This window comes from Pseudophryne corroboree, chromosome 5 (assembly GCF_028390025.1).
Source record: "Pseudophryne corroboree isolate aPseCor3 chromosome 5, aPseCor3.hap2, whole genome shotgun sequence".
Lineage (NCBI taxonomy): Eukaryota > Metazoa > Chordata > Amphibia > Anura > Myobatrachidae > Pseudophryne > Pseudophryne corroboree.
Genome location: NC_086448.1, coordinates 456,925,374 through 456,946,557, shown reverse-complemented (window position 1 = coordinate 456,946,557; position 21,184 = coordinate 456,925,374). Strand labels below are relative to the sequence as shown.

General features: G+C 43.7%; 1 protein-coding gene across 1 annotated transcript in view; it reads left to right on the top strand.

Moving 5' to 3' along the window:
- Window positions 1–21,184, top strand: part of NSUN2 (NOP2/Sun RNA methyltransferase 2) — a 393,529-nt gene that overhangs the window by 266,388 nt on the left and 105,957 nt on the right. Inside the window, exons 11-12 of the mRNA XM_063922936.1 lie at window positions 2,988–3,115; window positions 7,568–7,664. Coding sequence (XP_063779006.1) covers window positions 2,988–3,115; window positions 7,568–7,664 — 225 coding nt within the window. The remainder of the gene's footprint in view (window positions 1–2,987; window positions 3,116–7,567; window positions 7,665–21,184) is intronic.

Genomic DNA, 21,184 nt, shown 5'->3' with positions numbered 1-21,184 from the left:
ATTCCCCTTTATGGACTCTAGAATTTGAGACTGATTTCTTTTGTTTGAATAATTGTTATTGAAATATAATTTAAGGACTTACGGATAGCGCAGCGGAAGGTGGACTCTTGTTTTTGTTCTAAGGGTTTTGGTGGAGAAAGAGTGACATCTCCTTGTACACCTTCACTGATGTTATCTGTGGGCGCAGGTATACTTTCCTTCCTTTTGTTTGCATAGTTGAGCAAGGGCCTTCCCTTCTGGATCTCCAACTGGGTCCTTCTGACAACAAATGCCAGTCTGCGAGGTTGGGGCATGGTGTTGGGGCAACTCTCTCTCTCCATGGTTGGTGGACCAGGAAGGAATCTCTCCTCCCAATAAACATTCTAGAAATGCATTGACACTGTCCCTTCCTCTAGTACAGAACAGACCTGTTCAAGTACAATCGGACAACGCCAGCACGGTGGCGTACATAAATCATCAAGGTGACACTCGAAGCCTTGTGGCAATGATGGAAGTGTCAAAAATCCTTTGTTGGGCGAAACGCCATCTGCCAGCGGGTTGCGGTCAAAATCCCGCCGTCGAAATACCGACACCGGAATCCCGACCGGCACAATCCCGACATATTCTTCCTCCGTGGGTGTCCACGACACCCATAGAGGGAGAATAAATTAGTGTTCCGAGCGTAGCGAGGCAGCGTGCCCGCAAGGGGCAGTGTTCCGCTCGCCACCCCTGTCGGGATTGTGCCGGTCGGTATTTCGACCGCCGGGATCCCGTCCAGCGGGATTTCGTACTAATGCCCTGCCAGCAATATCGGCAGTGTTCTTTCCGGGAGTCCTCAACTGGGAAGCGTATTTCCCCAGTCATCAGGATGTGCACGTCGGAGAGTGGAGTCTTCATCCAGAAGTCTTTCAACTCCTAATGGACAAGTGGGGTCTACCAGATGTAGACCTGATGGCGTCTCGACACAATCACAAGATTCCGGTCTTCGGATCAAGGCCAAGGGATCCTCAAGCAGCGTTCGTGGACGCACTGGCAATTTCATGGAACTTTCGGCTGCCATACGTGTTCCTTCCAGGGTTTCTCTTGCCCAGGGTAATACGAAATACGAAAGTTCAAGCAAGAAGGAGGAATACTACTTTTAGTCGCTCCAGCTTGGCCCAGACGGCACTGGTTCTCAGACCTGCGGGGTCTATCGAGTGAGCGTCCTCTTTTACTTCCTCAACGACCAGGGCCCTTGTGTCTACCCGGACCTGGCCAGACCAGCTTTAGTGGCGTGGCTTTTCAGGGTTCAGTTCTGAGGGCCAAAGGATTCTCCGAGGCGTTTATTAAAACTATGTTGAAGGCCCGCAAACCGGCTTCTGCACGGATCTATTACAGGGTTTGGAATTCTTACTTCACCTGGTGTGCTGCTAGGAATTATGATGCAAACTCATTCAGAACTTCCAGACTTTTGGCTTTTCTGCAACAAGGCCTAGACTTGGCCTTCGTCTGGCTCTCTCTCAAGGTTCATATATCTGCCTTGTCGGTGTGGTTTCCCACTCAGGGTGTTTTACGGATTCAGCCTCCCTATGTCCCTCCTGTGGCTCAATGGGATCTATCTGTTGTCTTGAATGCCCTGCAAGAGTCTCCATTTGAACCTCTTGAGTCTGCGGACCTTAAATGCTTTACGCTTAAGGTCGTGTTTCTGCTGGCTATTGCCTCTGCTAGGAGGGTGTCGGACTTAGGCGCTTTGTCCTGTCGTACACCCTTTCTGATTTTCCACCGTGACCGGTCAGTTCTTCGAACTCGTCCCGGTTATCTACCTAAGGTGGTATCATCTTTCCATCTTAACCAAGAGATTGTGGTTCCGGCCTTTATCTCTTCTAGTTTGTCCTCCAAAGAGCGGTCTTTGGATGTGGTACAGGCTTTACGTATTTCCGTGGAGAGGACTGCTTCTCTCAGGTGGTCTAATACCCTTTTTGTACTTTTTTGGTTTTCACAAACGTAGCTGGCCTGCGAATAAGCAAACTTTGGCTAGGTGGATTAGAATGGTGATTGCACAAGCTTATGTGCAGGCTGGTCTACCAGCTCCTGCTGCTATCGAGGCCCATTCTATTCGGTCTGTTGGACCTTGGGCGGCTTGCCGTGGCGCATCCACTGAACAATTGTGCAAGGCGCCTACGTGGTCCTCAGTGAACATGTTCATCAGGTTCTATGCCTTTGATACTTCCGCCTCCCAGGATGCTTCCTTTGAACGCCAGGTTCTTGTACCCGCTACAGTTCGTCCCCTCCTATGAGGAACTCCTTTAGGACATCCCCAATATTATTCCCTGTGGAATACCAGTGTACCCTGCTGCAGAAAAGGAGATTTATGGTAGACTTACCATGGGTTAAATCTTTCTTTCTGAGAGGTACAGTGGATTCCACAGGTTGCCCACCCTGACGCACTTAGCTTTTTTGGGTTTGTATGGCATTAGTCGCTAGTCCCTTCTCCTGTCGTGAGAACGTGGTTCTAGATGACTAACATCTACTGTCTTTTACCTGCTACTGCAATGGACTGGTTAACAAAACTGAGCTCCAGTGCCTGGAGGCGGGGCTATAGAGGAGGTGGTGCAGTGCATCCTGGGAACATTCGAAGCTTTAGCCTGTTGGTGCCTCGGATCAAGATCCAACTCTACACCCCGATGTTATTCCCTCTGGAATACAGTGTACCCTGCTGCAGAAGTATATTATATTATATATCTATACAATATATTTATATATACACATAATATATAATATGTATGTCATTATCTCAGTAGGGGACCCAAAAATGTGGGATTTTGAATTGTGGATAAGGGATACTCAACCTGTTGTAGCAGCCTCAATATGGACGGTGTAATGGTTAGCATTACTGCCTCACAGCACTGAGGTCATGGGTTTGATTCTTACCATGACCCTAACTTTGTGGATTTGTATATTCTCCCCGTACCTTGCAGAAAAATGTAACCATGGTAAGTCTAACATAAATTTCCTTTTCTATTTATTAGGTAATGACAAAAGAAGGTCAATGGTTTGACAATTTTGCAGATGTACCCACAAACAGGCACACACAGATTCGGCCAACAATGTTTCCTCTGGATGAGGATAAAATGAAAGCCCTGAATATACAGCGTTGGTAAGGAGTTTTTGCACTCTGCATGAGAAAATATTTATATGAAATGTACTTATGGGGCAGTATTAATCCGGAGCGTAGGGTTTTTGAGGGTGGAGAGGGATGTGTACTGTTGATTACCGAGGGGAAATCTGTTTGGATAAGTAGATCGTGATTGTTGATTAGAGAAGGTGGGGGTTATTTGTTGGTACTGGCGAGGACGATGAGAGCTTCGCTCTTCATAACATGAATGTTGCTGAAATAACTAGATTAATGGTGTAGATCGTTGCTCTGGAGAGAAATGTGCTACAGCTGTATAGGGATAGTGAGATATTTTGGGGGAATTGGGAACATCCTCTACGTTGGTTTCATTCAAGTGTTGTAAAAGAGGAGGGATGAGGTTTGGTTTTATTCTGAGATTTATTAATGTGACTGCATATGACATTGTCCCTCGCAAATATAAATGATTATACATGCAAGTTGGGCAGCAGAATTTGGGGAGTTGCTTTCATTGACTTAAGACCATATTAGTGGATTGGCAACATGGGCTTAATACTCTTGTTTTAGACAAAAAGTGTGGCACATGTATACCGCAGTGAAAATATCTTTTATAAAGAACATATTGGACACCTGTGTCATGACGGGGACACTACATCATTTTCTAGTGGTGACCTTTTATCTCATTGTGGTCTGGGGGGATTCAGTATGATATCCTGGCTGTCGGGATCCCGACAGCCAGAATACCGTTAGCAAGTGCAGCAGCTTGCTGCGTTTGCCACGCTTCAGGCCCGGTGGCAGGGTTATATTCCCCCTTGAGTGGTGGCATAGACCACCACCCAAGTAGGGATTCTGTGCGGTGGTTGCGATTCCGACCGCCTGTATTTCACAGTGTGTCGGGATTCCGGCGTCTGTATCCTGACTGCCAGGATCCCGGCAGGCGGCAACTTGATTGCCTCCCGTCTAGGGGGCTGTATGCTTGGCTTTCTGTATTCGCCCTGACAAGCCCTTTAAAGGTTGCTGCTGTCAGCTTAGATATACTGGTGGTCAAGTCAAATGCTCCTGATTTAATTGTTCATTTATATACGTGATTGTGTTCAATGAGAAAATGAGAGGAAAAAATACATGTGTAATTTGTTACATAAATTGAATAGTTTGAACCTTTGATAAATATTTTCCGAAGAGTTAGGTCTTAAACAATATGGGGCTATTGCATGAAAATGATTAAAAATGTCCCATACGTGACACTGTAAAGACAAATCTGTAGCTGTGTATGTTTTGAGTTTACAGCATAGAGTTGACCATTTAAATTATAGCTCTTATACTGTAGGTTTTCCTTTTTTTTTTTTTTTTTTAAATTAACACAGGCTTTTAATACAAAGAGTTGAACTGAATTATCAAGTAGGTTTCCTTAAAAAAACGGTGGTGGACTTGGCTTGCCTATACATATACATGGCAACTAATTGTTGTGATATTATGTTGGGTATAATGGGAAGAATTTTTCTTTTTTCACTTGCAGCAAGGCTAGGGGACACTGGACCATGTTGATTTCATGTTGGGGCTGGAGCTGGCACTTTAACTGTAGCGTTAATTCTTCTCAACCTCATAAGCCAGTCTTCTTTAGGTGCCTTTAAAAGTAGGACACTTTTTAGTGGGCTGCTTGGCAGCCCCTATGATAGATGATTATGTACACAGCCCCTTCAAGATAATTAAGTATGCCAGGTTCCACTCACAGGCATTCCAGTGGGAAATTCTCCAAAGTGGTTTTTCGTTCTGTTGAACAACACATCAATCTCTCCATTGGTGGCTGGTTTCTGATCATCTCCTACAGCATGGGTCTTCAACCTGTGGCCCTCCAGATGCTGTGGAACTACACATCCCAGCATGCCCTGCCACAGTTTTGCTATTAAGGCATGCTAAAACAGAAGCAGTGCATGCTGAGATGTGTAGTCCCACAGCATCTGGAGGGCCACAGGTTGAAGACCCATGTCCTACAGAGATGAACCTTGCTCACTCCAAATTGGGTCTTTGTGACAATGGGCGCGAGTATCCTAGGATAAGGTTCCATGATATTACATCTTCAGCCCCAAGGCCTTTGGTCACTGACAGAAACTGCTCTGTTGATCAATATGCTCGAACTCCAAGCCATCTTTCTGGCTCTCTTGGGAGCCCAGTTCATCCTGGCCAGCCAGTTCATATTAAGTCTGACAACGCCGTGGCTGCAGTGTATGTAAATCAGGGAGACATAGAGCGTGCAAGTGGTAGCAGCCCAAATACTTTCCTGGGCAGAGACCTTTGTTCGGTAGTGGAGTCTTCTGCAGATAAATCTCACTCACTCGCTCAGCTTTTAAGATTACACGGTTTTGTGCGAAATCTAGGGACCTGCTGGCTTTCGCAGTGGAATGCCGTGACTGTTCCGTGGGACTTTCATATAGCGGAGGTATTCCCAACCACGGTCCTCAAGGCACACTAACAGTGTATGTTTTAGTGATATCCAGGCTTCAACACAGGTTACTTAATTAGTAGCTCAGTTATTTTGATTTAACCATCAGTGCTGCAGTCTGGATATCACTAAAACCTGCACTGTTGGTGTGCCTTGAGGACCGAGGTTGAGAATGCCAGATCTAGTGTATCTGTTTCCTCTGACACCAGTGTTTCTTCTGGTACTCAAGTGCATCAAGGATCAATGGATGATGGTAATCCTAGTAGCTCCAGTCTAGCCATGCATGTGGTATGCCTACATTCTCAAAATGTCGGTAAGTCCCTTGTGGAGTGTTTCACTTTGTCCAGACCTGCTAATACAAGGTCTGTTTCTACATAAGGATCTTCCCCAGTTCGCTTTAACAGCCTGGTTTTTTGAGACCGAGATTTTAAAAAGCTAAAGGTTTTTCTCCATCCGTGGTTGTACTGTGCTGCAAGAGCGGAGAACTGTATTGTCATTTTCTTAAAACAAAGCATGGAAACTCCTACATCTTGCGGTGTGAAGAGAGAAGAGTTCATACATTCAAATTTTGGACCCCTCGTTTTTTTTTTGGTCTTCCTTCAGGGGGGTTTAGAATCCAGTTTTAAAGAACAAAGCTTTAAAGTGCAAATTTCGGCCCTGTCCATTTTATTTCCAGCAGCGTTTGGCCCTTCTGCCAGAGGTCCAAACCTTTTTTACATGGTGGTGTGAGTATTCAGCCACTGTTTCGTCAGCCGATAGCACTGTGGGATCTTAATCTGGTCCTGTCTGCTCTGAAACAGGCTCCATTTCAGCTGATCTTGAATTTGTTACTTGAAAGCTTGTCTTCCTTATGGCTATTGACTCGGATCGGTGTATTTCTGAGTTGGGGGCTCTTGTCTTGCAAGCTGCTTTTTCTCTTTTTCCATGATGATTCTTACGTTCCAGCTGAAAGTTGTTTCAGCTTTCCACTTAAACCAGAAAATTTGTCTTGCCAATTTTTCCTACTGCAACTTCTCGGGGTCGGGATGATCCTGCTAGACTTAGTCTGAGCTCTGCGATTTTATTTGGGCAGGGCTACTTCTGTCTGCAGCACAAATTCTCTTTGTTCTTTATAAAGCATGCAAACATGGTTGGCCAGCTACAAAGCAGACCATTGCATGTTGGATATGCCCGGTCATCACTTGAGCCTATTCTAGTGCAGGGCAATCGGCACTAGGCCTGGTGTCTCTGCATTCCATTAGGGCGATGGCGACCACCTGGGTGTCGTGGCATGGGGCTTCAGCGGAACAGGTCTGTGGTGTAGCCACCTCGTCCTTGCTCCACACGTTTGCTCATTTTTACTGTTTTCATGTTTCTGTCTACAGCAAAACGCAGTTTGGGCGTACAGTTCTCTGGTCAGGAAGCCTGAGCATTCCCTCCACTTGGGGTGGCTATTGAATGTCCCATGGCCCAATGTCAACCCACCAAGCTGCAGGAGAAAATACAATTTTTGGGCACTAACCGTTGAATCCTTTTCTCTTAAGCGAGCTGGGGGGCATTGTTTCCTCACTCACGCTTAGTCTTGCATGGTTTTGGTTCTTGACCGTCTCTTCCCTACTGGTTGTTTTATTCTTCTAACCGTTTCACTGGGTTACTGCTACTCCTTACTGGGCTCTTAAAGTACTGTCTTGATTGGGCTGCAGAGGGCAGGAGTTTAGAATGAATGCTACGGTTTAAGTACCATCCCCAACCTGCAATCCCCATGTGTCCCCCAGCCTGCTTAAGAGAAAATGATTCAATGGCAAGTGTCAAAAATCCTGTTTATCTACCTGAAATATAGGACTGGGTGGGCTTTTTTTTTTTTTTGTTAACCCCCTATCCCCCCCAAAAAAAACCAAAAAAAAACCTTCCTTTTGCGTTTTGACAAAATGTATAAAACTTGTACAAATGTTCCGTAGGTGATAGTGGAATGGCTCATTATGTCTGCTTTTGTTTCCTTGTGTTTGTTACTTTAGTTATCCACCTTTTTGTTAAAATATCTTGTTTTGTCCCAACAGCTTGAGGATATTGCCACATCACCAGAACACGGGAGGTTTCTTTGTCGCAGTGTTGATAAAGAAGGCTCCTATGCCTTGGAACAAGAGACAGCCAAAGGTAATTTTTATACACGTGTATTATTGTGAAATACCAGTTTTTGGACTATTTGGATTTAAGTGTGTCACTGCAGCCTGAATTCAAGTAATTAAAAATAGTTTCAATTGGATCGCTAACTACGTCTACAGTATGGGCCCACATGGTGGGTAATCTTTACATTATAGGAGACAGGGTAGTAGAGAGAGACACTTAACTGCTCCCCTACTCCTCTGGTTGTTTTTGTGTTTTTCTCACCCCTCAGTGCCCTGCCAGGGTTTTCTGAAACATCACTACAGATTCTTGACGATGTTTTTCTTCCCATAAACTCAGAATTATACACTGGATAGTTTACTGTAATATAGAGTATAATATACTGCACTTTCCTGGTTATAAAATACACAAAGACTTTGTTTGTTTGTTTGTTTGTTTGTTTAAGGAGAGAATAAATCACTTGAGTTCATATTTGTTTTAGAGAAGCCCCAACTATATTTTAATACTTTGGTTAAAAAAAATAAAGAAAAATTATGCCTTCTCTGAATTAAAAAATTATAACAGAATGCAGGTTTTTATTTTAATGAAAATTCCCTCTAAGCCAACATTGCTTTCAAAATAAAATAAGGGTGGGGGTGTACATGGACAGTTTTGCATTTAATTACGTTTATAATTGACAATGGGAAAATAAGAATAGTATTTTAAAGATTTACAATAACTGAGGCTGATAAACAATCTTCCAACCTATTCTAAAGTTTCTTCGTGGGTCTCCCTTACTGTTCTATCTTGTATTACATCGGTCTAAAGATCAAATCTGCCCTTTACACCTCGTCTACCCTTCTACCATAATTCCAGGAAATTAATTTAAGTACTTTAAATCAAGAATTGTTGCATACATTGTTTTCCAAATGTTTCCTATGTTCTGCAAATCTGAAGCTACCATTCTTCATAGATTTATACTTTACTGAATGGACAAAGGTTTTCTCCGGCAGGGCCCACAGATTATCCACAGGATAACAATGGGATATAATGGAGCGACAGCGGATTGGCACCAAACAATAATAAGCTTTCAGTCCTCCCAGGATGCAACGGGCTCGTCCATATATCCCCGCCCACTGGCTCAGGCAAATCATTTTTTTTTTTGGTGCGGCAGGAGCCGGACCATGGTCAGAGGGCTGCTGTTCTTGGCAGCCCTAAGCTTTCTTATTTTAATTTTATAGTCTTACTATGTTTTTGAGCGATCTTTCTTAACAGCGTCTGATACGCATATTGGAAAGAGTTGCTCCAAAAACTCTCCGCCGGGTCGCAACAATGCTTACCCATGTGTACAGTGCTGTCTCGACGGGCGTCTGTGTCGGATATACAAGCAGGTCCAGCAGACTTTACCAGGCTGTGGCCGGAGCACGGAGAGAAGGTAAGTCATCGGTTTCACGTAGTCTGGGAATTTGTACACAGCCGCACTGTATTGGGGGGAGACTACCAAACAGTAGCTGATGCACCGCCACCGCGGGTGCTCCAGTGCTAGGCCTTAGGTATCATAAGGCACCAGGATTAGTATGAGGCTGCGATCCCTAGGGTTGATGTCAGCGGTGGGGAGTTAGATGCTCTCCTGGTCGCCCCTCCCCCCAGTACATGACCAGTTTCCGCGAGTCTCCCGCCATGAACTGTTGCCTCACTTCCGTCTCAGACGCTACCACGAGGGGTCTCGGTCGCAGCTGCGTCTGTGTTCACTAAGCGCTACCGCGAGGAGACCCGGTCGCAGTACAGGCGTCTATATGACCGGAGCGTCTGTATGCACAGTGCGTCTGTGTCCACCTAAAGTTCCCGGAACGGCAGTGTACACTAGTAGCGTCTGGATCCACTCAGCGTTTGCTAACGTATTGATTGATCTTGGAAGTGAGGTGAGTCTCCCTGTATCCCACTCTACTGAGTACGGGTTATACAGCAGTAAATTTCTACTTAATTTTGTCAGTATGGACAGTTAAATTTAAGTGAAACAACAAGAGAGGCTGCGCTGTGTGTCAGTAGTTAAGTACAAAAAGAGCAAACGTGTACTATAAAGGTATTAAATTTATTAAAAATGACATGTGGTTAATAAAACAAACTTAAAATAAAAGCACACCTGTATCTGTCTCAAAGGTATATGGAGTAGTGATAACTGGTATATGGTATATGGCAATAAAGGTCCAATATAAAGTTCAGAAAAAAGAAACTCAATGCGGTGCAGTCCCAGAGAAATGGTTACCTCGTATATGTCACCCGGCAGATGGTGATGTGTGTGTATAGTACCTCTCCGATTGGGCTGGTATAAATTTCGGCCGAGCGTCCCCGGCCAAAACAATCCTGCTTTGCCCAAATTGTTGCACAGCGGAGGGACGATATCTAGTAGACAGCCTGTCAGTAGTCACTCGTCGCGGTGAGGAGATGGTATAAGCTTGCGGCTGGATGGAAGCAAAGTCCGGTAATGCTCACCAGTTGCAGTGGTGAGATGGACGGCAGCCTGTACGGTGACGAGCCGGTAATAGGCTGAAATTGGAAACCAAGGAGGGTTTGCACGGCAGTGTAACACCTTGGACCAGGTGTGCTAGTTTGGAGGCGGAGTCCTGACGCGTTTCGTCACGATCACGTGACTTTTTCAAAGGTATGATCCTGCCTCCACATTTACCAGTATTTAAAGCCTGAGCTACTGATGACATGCAGATGTCAGTGATTAACAATTAAGGCAACTGCCCTATGAAACACATTACATACACGTTCGCTCTCAAAATAACACAGTTTAAAAAACACATTGTTATAGAAAACAATCGAAGCATATGGCAGAATTGACCCGTGAACAGAAACAATATAAATCCACAGATTAAACCTCTGCATAGGGATTGCAATGTTGTGCAGAAGGTTTTCTAATGGACAATTACTACAATGAGAAGCAGGAGCTAATTAGCCGTCACCTGTGATGACATTTAAACATAGTTTACTTATTTGATGTTGACAATCTACTATAGTTCTGAGCAGAGGACATATATTATCTAATAGAATAGGATAGAATAAAATAAAGCAGACGATGAAACATAGTTTCAAAAATAATAATAATAAATCAAGAGTAAAAATAAAAAAAATAAAAAAAATAAAGAATAAATGAATAAATGATTAAACTGTATCTATCTGACCATCATGGATTCGAACTGGGGTCTGTGGAGGGATGCTATTCAGTGATCTAACTCAGTGTGCCACTGGCCCTGCTGTGTGTGGAAGAGATTCAGACCTGTATTTGTAAGCTGACAGACACTCGGAAGTACATGTAGAACTTGATATTTAATATTATCTCCATAGCTAAAATAAAATAAATATAGGAAAAAAGAAGAAAGAGAGACAAAAAAAGTGGTCAAAGTAAAACAAACGTCAGGATGAAGGTCATGAGTAACCTATATTCTTGTTAGCTCATAACGTCATGAGTCCTTATGTCGCTCGTGTATAAACGTGAGGAATAAAATAAATTTATTCTCTATTGACTGCGCACTGGTGACTGCCATGAGTTCGTATCCCACGTCCAACTGAGGCACCAAATAGTGTCTCAACCCGACGTGCCACTGACCTCACTACAACACACCATAGCTGCAAGAAGACTATTCATTATGGGTAATCTTAAAATTTCACAAAAAAACTTAGAGAAAATATCAAAATATAGTACCCATCTATGACCTTCATTAATAGAGATTGTGTAAAGGGTTTAAAGCAGAAAGAAACTGGGTACCCGAAACATCTATAGCATGATTTTTTTGATTAATAAATATTGACTTTTCTCATCCTAGGTCGAATTCAATGCATTCATTAAGGCCCTCCGGCATTAGGGTCCTCAACTTGTGGATCCAGTAGTTCTCCCTCAGGCATAACTTTCTATATCTATCTCCTTCGCGTGCTGTCGGTGGTATTGTCTCAATACCAATTAATTAATTTTATTCCTCACGTTTATACACGAGCGACATAAGGACTCATGACGTTATGAGCTAACAAGAATATAGGTTACTCATGACCTTCATCCTGACGTTTGTTTTACTTTGACCATTTTTTTTTGTCTCTCTTTCTTCTTTTTTCCTATATTTATTTTATTTTAGCTATGGAGATAATATTAAATATCAAGTTCTACATGTACTTCCGAGTGTCTGTCAGCTTACAAATACAGGTCTGAATCTCTTCCACACACAGCAGGGCCAGTGGCACACTGAGTTAGATCACTGAATAGCATCCCTCCACAGACCCCAGTTCGAATCCATGATGGTCAGATAGATACAGTTTAATCATTTATTCATTTATTCTTTATTTTTTTTATTTTATTTATTTTTACTCTTGATTTATTATTATTATTTTTGAAACTATGTTTCATCGTCTGCTTTATTTTATTCTATCCTATTCTATTAGATAATATGTCCTCTGCTCAGAACTATAGTAGATTGTCAACATCAAATAAGTAAACTATGTTTAAATGTCATCACAGGTGACGGCTAATTAGCTCCTGCTTCTCATTGTAGTAATTGTCCATTAGAAAACCTTCTGCACAACATTGCAATCCCTATGCAGAGGTTTAATCTGTGGATTTATATTGTTTCTGTTCACGGGTCAATTCTGCCATATGCTTCGATTGTTTTCTATAACAATGTGTTTTTTAAACTGTGTTATTTTGAGAGCGAACGTGTATGTAATGTGTTTCATAGGGCAGTTGCCTTAATTGTTAATCACTGACATCTGCATGTCATCAGTAGCTCAGGCTTTAAATACTGGTAAATGTGGAGGCAGGATCATACCTTTGAAAAAGTCACGTGATCGTGACGAAACGCGTCAGGACTCCGCCTCCAAACTAGCACACCTGGTCCAAGGTGTTACACTGCCGTGCAAACCCTCCTTGGTTTCCAATTTCAGCCTATTACCGGCTCGTCACCGTACAGGCTGCCGTCCATCTCACCACTGCAACTGGTGAGCATTACCGGACTTTGCTTCCATCCAGCCGCAAGCTTATACCATCTCCTCACCGCGACGAGTGACTACTGACAGGCTGTCTACTAGATATCGTCCCTCCGCTGTGCAACAATTTGGGCAAAGCAGGATTGTTTTGGCCGGGGACGCTCGGCCGAAATTTATACCAGCCCAATCGGAGAGGTACTATACACACACATCACCATCTGCCGGGTGACATATACGAGGTAACCATTTCTCTGGGACTGCACCGCATTGAGTTTCTTTTTTCTGAACTTTATATTGGACCTTTATTGCCATATACCATATACCAGTTATCACTACTCCATATACCTTTGAGACAGATACAGGTGTGCTTTTATTTTAAGTTTGTTTTATTAACCACATGTCATTTTTAATAAATTTAATACCTTTATAGTACACGTTTGCTCTTTTTGTACTTAACTACTGACACACAGCGCAGCCTCTCTTGTTGTTTCAGTCTACTCTCTCCATTCTTCACATAGTGGTCAAGGCAAGCGCAGTGTCTCAGCAGTTTATTATTTTATCTATACTATCGTTAGGCGCTGCACTAAGAGTGTTTTTTAGTTAAATTTAAGTGCCTTTTGCATATGAGTCTGTGTACATTACTGTGGTTTTCTTTGCAATGCGTCTGAATACTTTAAGGTCTGTATAAAACAGAATTCAGTAATATGTACTCCTACATGCTTTCAAATGTGTTTGAAGTTGATTATTTGCTCATATGACTAATATATACCATGTAACTGACTGCTAGTATGATTGCTGACTTTAATATATGTTTGTCAGTTGTTTCTTCTAGTCCTCAATGCTGGTGCATGGGTAGGGTCAGATTGATATCACTTTAGAAAGTTAAAGTCACAAATTGTGTAGTACACTGTGAAAATGCTGATTATCATGTCTAAGCTGCAAAGGTGACAAGGGTACACTCACAGCAACACCAACACTCCTATCATGTTTGTCTTGCAAAACTGCATTATCCTCTCAGGATCTGGAACAGGATGGTTTATGTGCAAATTGTTTTGCGTTTCAGCAGATTACAAGGCAATTACCCATACATGCAGCTCCCTACTTGCGGTATATAATTTCCCTCCCCAGCTTCTCCTAAAAGACAAGCTGATAAACCAAGTGTAAGTAAACCGTCAACTTCACAGGCTACACAGGATGATTCATCGGACGATGAAAGCTCTATATACTCTACTTCGGCATACGAAGAACAAGTAGAAGGTCTCGGCTCAGTGGATATAGCTGAGCTATTTAGAGAATTAAAGGCCATTCTATCCTTAGAGGACTCAGCAGAGCCTGTGTTAAAAACCAAGGCACCTGTATTTAAACGGCCCAAAGCAGGTAAGACTGAGTTTCCAGGGTCAGATCAGCTTACGGAAATCATGGAAGAGGCTTGGGCTACACCCTGTAAAAAAATATAGAATTCCCAGAAAATGGAATTCCAATTATCTTTTTCCAGCTGGGGACTGTTTAAAATGTGAAATGGCTCCCAAAGTAGATACGCATGTTATTCGATTAGTGCGAAAATCTATATTGCCTTTGCCATCAACTTCATTGGATGATGTCACGGATAGAGTGGATGGTTTTATGAAAACCATATTTTCTCTGTCTGGGGCAGTCATAAGGCCAGCCATGGCTTCAGCTTGGATGGCGAAAGCAGTTGCTGCCTGGATAGAGGTGCTGGAAGACGGTCTTTCAGCGCCTTCAAGGGAACAAGAATCATATATAGCTCACATAAAACAGGCTGCAATATTCTTGGAAGAAGCTGCATTAGATATGGGCACTATCGCCTCCAGGGCATCAACAATAGCTGCTCGCTGATTCAGAATCTAAGAAGGTTCTGGAATCTTTGCCTTTTACTGGAAGCATTCTGTTTGGTAAAGAATTGACAGATATTCTGGAGTCAGAAGCAGCCTCCAAAAAGATAAAATTTCCTTCCACATATAACTCCAAACGTAGGGGTCCCGCTTTTCAGCCCTTTTGGTCACAAGGAAAAGCAAAAGGAAAAAGTGATCGTAAGGAGCTCCAATACAAAAAATTTGGTAAGGCGCAAAAGAAATGGGCTACCTGAACGCCAGCCTCAAAACCAGAGAATAAGCCATCAGTTTGATGGTGCGAGCCACCTCCTGGGTGACCCCACGGTAGGAGGCAGACTTCTTCAGTTTGCACAGATATGACAGCAGTACCTCCTGCACAACAGGGACAGAGATTTTGCTCCAACCTATTTTTGATTCAGAAGCCAAATGGGTAATTCCGGCCTATTCTCAATCTCAAAATGCTGAACAAGTATATTTGGGTTCCACATGGAGACGTTACGCTCCATAGATTTGGCCATGGAACCAGGGGATTATATGGTATCCCGGGTATTCAGGATGCTTACCTACATGTTCCTATAGCACTGTCCCATCAGTGTTATCTCAGGTTCGCTATCCTCCAGCAGCGTTTTCAGTTCCAAGCCTTACCTTTTGGGTTAGCCATGGCAACCAGAGTGTTTACCAAAATCAAGTTGGTTATGGCAGGGGATAAGAATTTTTCCATACTTCGACGACCTGTTAATTCTAGCACAATCACAGGAAATGCTCCTGGACCATCTCCAACAGACATTAACATGTCTGCAGAGGCACGGATGGCTCATAAATTGGGCAAAATCGTCTCTAGTTCCGTCACAACAGATGACTCACTTGGGGGCTGTACTGGATTCAAGTCTGCAGAAAATATTTTTACCTCGGGACAAGATATCCAAGGACTCGAGAGTTGTTACACAGTCAAACAATATCAATCCACGCAGCGATGCGACTGATGCGTTTGATGGTGTCAACATTCGACATGGTAGGGTATGCACAATTCCACTCGAGACCTCTGCAGCATCTGATTCTGGCCAGATGGAATGGAATACATCAGACCATAAAGAAACAGTCTTTGGTACTTTCACACAAGGTTAGAAAGTCATTAGCCTGCTGGCTACAAACATCCCATCTAAACAAAGGGAGACCCTTTTGGATATCAGATAGGGAGATGCTGACAACAGATGCCAGTCTTCAGGGCTGGGGACAGTATCTGGAAGATTATGGTTCCAGGGACAATGGACCGCAGAAGAATGTTGCCTGCCAATTAATCTGTTAGATCTTCCGGCCATATACATGGCACTGATTCAGGCAAAGGACATTCTTCAAGCGAGACCAGTCCAGATCCGCACAGACAATGTAACGGCGGTAGCGTACCTCAACCATCAGAAAGGAGCACGCAGTCAAACAGCAATGAAGGAGGGAAGTCGCTTACTAAAATGGGCAGAACTCCATCTTCCAGCATTGTCCACAGTATTCTTTCTGGGAGTACTAAACTGGGAAGCAGTCTTTCTCAGTCGACACGCAATTCAAGCAAACGAATGGGCTCTACATCCGGAAATCTTTCAGACTCTAGTAGACAAGTGGGGGTTGCTAGAGATGGATCTCATGGCGTCTCGTCTGAACAACAAAGTGCCCATGTACGGGTCAAGAACAAAGGATCCCGGAGTGATCTTTGTGGACGCCCTGTCAGTGAAATGGGATTTTCATCTAGCATATCTGTTTCCTCCGATCATCCTGCTACCCAGGGTGGTGAGGAAGATAAAAGAAGCAAGGGGTGCCGTGATTCTAATAGCTCCGGCTTGGCCCAGAAGACATTGGTACACAGATCTGTATCGACTATCGTTGACGGCGTGGCTCTTGAAACCTCTATCCTGAAGTCAAGAGGATTCTCACAACAGGTAGTTCAAACAATGCTCAGAGCAAGGAAACCTTCCTCAGCTCGCATTTATCACCGAATATGGCAAGCCTATATTCATTGGTGCAGTGAAAGAAATATGGACCCGAAATCTTTCCAAGTTTCCAGGGTCTTAGATTTACTTCAGGCAGGAATGGATAAAGTTTGAAGGTTGCTTCCTTGAGTGTACAATTATCAACATTGACTGTATGGTTCCAAAAGAAAATTGCCAATTTACAGGATGTGCATACCTTCTTCCAGGGAATGCTGTGCATTCAACCTCCCTTTGTTCCTTCTACAGTGCCTTGGAACTTTAAATTTAGTCCTGAAAGCCCTTCAAGTTGCTCTATTTGAACCACTTAATAAAGTGGATCTTAAATGGTTGACAGCTTAAATTCTCTTTCTACTGACTATGGCATCAGCTAGAAGAGTATCAGATTTAGGAGCGCTGTCTTGTCGTTCTCCTTTTCTGACTTTTTATCCAGATAAAGCAGTTCTAAGAAATAGATCTGGGTATCTTCCGAAGGTGGTGTATAAATTCCACCTTAATGAAGAAATTGTAGTCCCGGCTTTTCAGGTATCGGGACTTTCTGCGGGAGATGCGTCGCTGGACGTAGTCCGGGCATTAAGGATCTGTGTGGATCGTACCAGTGCCATCAGAAAGACAGATTCTCTCTTCATTTTCTACTGATTTCACAAAGAAGGATGGCCTGCTACTAAAAAATAAAAACAAGAAAGCGCTGAACTGAATAGTGTGTGTCGGTTATCCAACCCCACAGATCTTACAAATCAATTCCTCTTAAAAATGGACTGCTGCCCTCAAATAATTGGGGTGTTGAATCCCAATCTTATATAAAACAATAGGCAAGAAGAAATTTTATTGAAAGCGCTGTCCAATTTTAAAGAGTATTTTATTAAAAGAATTTTCTTAAAAACAACAAAATTAAATACTAATCCAAAAGGTCTCTGTGGTTAATAAGTCTGACAATGGACATAAAGTATTTCAAAGACTGCTTTTGTCCTTGCAATACTTTTTAGAAACACAACTGTGCACAGTGGATACAATTTTATTATAACAAATATACCTCATTAAAAAGCAACATTTGTATCTGTGGCTCATAAGAGTATTACTACAAATATTCCACCCCAATATGCATCAATTAAAATATTCTAATCAACAGCCTTTCAATATAAATTATAACTTCCTAAAATTGTATAATCAATAGGTCCCAGTTATATTTGTATAGATATATGATGATTTATTATCGTTTGAATCCTTCCACTGGGAAGATCATATAACTCCAGACATTCAGCAATATCACTGGAATTAGAACATACTAATTAATTGGAGCATTAAACGTTTGCCAATCAATGAATTTTTCTCACCGGGGGTACTCTCACCAGGTGACTCTGATGTTTCCCACGGGCGTCCCCGTGTATTAATTGTACAAATATTTTATCTAGGTTCCACTTTTAGTGAGATCATTTATCATGCTCCTTGATAATTGTAGTTCTTTATCAGGCTGTATAGAATAAATGGTTGTGTCTCACCATGCATTTAGCGGCTGCGCCTCCTGTCAGGCATGAAGTTCTATTCCGTGCGCACTGCACCGTCTCTCTGCCGTTAGTGATCCAGCGACCACCTCGTGATGTTCGGCAGGATATTCTCTACGGTTGCGCCTCTCACTAGATCTTTGGGCTCCGTCTATAGAAGCACCTTACTGCCATCCAAAGTGTAGTGGCCCGCCTACCGCTGCCCCGGTCGTGATAACAGCATTCACTGCAAAACCTCTGGACAGACGGCTGTATCCTCGGCTGGGCTCACGATGTCAGGTCTGCTTGGAATGGCAAGATGAATGCCCGTGCTGGAGGCTACTATGCCGCTTTCAAAAGACTGATGTCCACACTGCTCGGGAGCAACTCTTGACGCGTTTCTCAGCCAAATTACAACGGCTGTTTCCTCAGAAGAATACACTCCCTTTCCCATCTACTTCTTTTATCTACCAGGTGTACCAATCACCCAGCACCTCATTAGTTTATTTTAACCCTTTGATTATAATGCATTTAAACGTGTTTAACCACAATAAAACCTATTTATAAATTTCTAACACATATTTATACTCATTATTCATTAGGGTTTGTTTAGAATAACCGACACACACAAAACATCATTTCTCCATTCAAAATGGTGACTAAACTACTCCAATTATAATAGTCCTGTTATTTTACCATTTGTAAAAGCAGGCTCAAATAATTAAGAATCTGATACAGCTGCAAATAATCATGGATCTACTATTTCCCTCAGACCCAGGCATTTAATTATACTATTATTTTCATCCTGTTAATATAGTTCAGAAAAAAGGAGAGATATCTATTTATTTACTACTTGCATCACTGTAAATGCACACTATGTATACCAAATTCTATTTATCAGATAAAGGGGTATATGCAATTCACGGCGAATCGCGGCAAATTATCGCCGTTTTTTAATTCGACAGGTGAATTCCGGCAGGTGGCTGCCGGAATTCACCATATTCAATGAAAAACGGATTCGACATTCCCGCGGGCGACAAACGGCCGATTTGCCGGATTTTGCCGCGATTTTAAAAAACGGGGAAAAATGGCGTGGGGTCCCCCCTCCAAAGCATAACCAGCCTCGGGCTCTTCGAGCTGGTCCTGGTTCTAAAAATGCGGGGGGAAATTTGACAGAGGATCCCTCGTATTTTTAAAACCAGCACCGGGCTCTGCGCCTGATGCTGGTGCAAAAAATACGGGGGACAAAAAGAGTAGGGGTCCCCCGTATTTTTCACACCAGCATCGGGCTCCACTAGCTGGACAGATAATGCCACAGCCGGGGGTCACTTTTATACAGTGCCCTGCGGCCGTGGCATTAAATATCCAACTAGTCACCCCTGGCCGGGGTACCCTGGGGGAGTGGGGACCCCTTCAATCAAGGGGTGTCCCCCCCCCAGCCACCCGAGGGCCAGGGGTGAAGCCCGAGGCTGTCCCCCCCCCCCCCATCCAACGGCTGCAGATGGGAGGCTGATAGCCTTGAGAAAAATGACAAGAATATTGTTTCTTTCCAGTAGTACTACAAGTCACAGCAAGCCTCCCCCGCAAGCTGGTACTTGGAGAACCACAAGTACCAGCATGCGGGAGAAAAAACGGGCCCGCTGGTACCTGTAGTACTACTGGGAAAAAAATACCCAAATAAAAACAGGACACACACACCGTGACTTGTACAACTTTATTACATACTGCCGAGACACACATACTTACCTATGTTGACACGAAGCAGTCGGTCCTCTTCTCCAAGTAGAATCCACGGATACCTGAAAATAAAAGATAATTATACTCACCTTCCAGCGTCCAGAGATACATCCACGTCCAGAAAATAATCCAGGTACTTGGCAAAAAAACAAAACGCAAATACTCGTGCCAGCGGACTGAAAGGGGTCCCATATTCACACATGAGACACCTTTCCCCGAATGTGCCGGGACCCCACGTGACTCCTGTCAGAGGTCCCTTCAGCCAATCAGGAAGCGCTACTACGTGGCGCTCACCTGATTGGCTGTGCGCTGTCTGTGCTGTGACAGCGCATCGCAAAGCCTCTCCATTATATTCAATGGTGGGAACTTTGCCGTCAGCGGGGGGGTTACCCGCGGTCAGCCGCTGACCGGCGGGTGACCCCACCGCTAGCCGCAAAGTTTCCACCATTGAAAGTAATGGAGAGGCTTTGCGATGCGCTGTCAGCTCAGACGCGCACAGAGCCAATCAGCAGAGTGCAAGGACGTTGCACTCGCTCATTGGCTGAAGAGACCTTTCTGTGACAGCTGTCACATAGGTCTCTGCATTCGGGGAAAGGTGTCTCATGTGTGAATATGTGACCCCTTTCAGTCCGCTGGCACGGGTATTTGCGTTTTGTTTTTTTGCCAAGTACCTGGATTATTTTCTGGACGTGGATGTATCTCTGGACGCTGGAAGGTGAGTATAATTATCTTTTATTTTCAGGTATCCGTGGATTCTACTTGGAGAAGAGGACCGACTGGTTCGTGTCAACATAGGTAAGTATGTGTGTGTCGGCAGTATGTAATAAAGTTGTACAAGTCACGGTGTGTGTGTCCTGTTTTTATTTGGGTATTTTTTTTCCAGTAGTACTACAGGTACCAGCGGGCCCGTTTTTCTCCCGCATGCTGGTACTTGTGGATCTCCAAGTACCAGCTTGCGGGGGAGGCTTGCTGGGACTTGTAGTACTACTGGAAAAAATATTCTTGTCATTTTTCTCAAGGCTATCAGCCTCCCATCCGCAGCCCTTGGATGGGGGGGACAGCCTCGGGCTTCACCCCTGGCCCTTGGGTGGCTGGGGGGGGGGGGGACCCCTTGATTGAAGGGGTCCCCACTCCCCCAGGGTACCCCGGCCAGGGGTGACTAGTTGGATATTTAATGCCACGGCCGCAGGGCGCTGTATAAAAGTGACCCCCGGCTGTTGCATTATCTGTCCAGCTAGTGGAGCCCGATGCTGGTGTATAAAATACGAGGGGACCCCTACTCTTTTTGTCTCCCGTATTTTTTGCACCAGCATCAGGCGCAGAGCCCGGTGCTGGTTTTAAAATACGGGGGAACCCCTGTCAATTTTTTCCCCACATTTTTAGAACCAGGACCAGGTCGAAGAGCCCGAGGCTGGTTATGCTTTGGAGGGGGGACCCCACGCCATTTTTTTCAGGGATTTTACCATTCCATCCAAAAAAATATATATATATTTTTAAAAATATATAAATAATACTTGTGCCTCCAAAAAAGACAAACCAAGTACCTA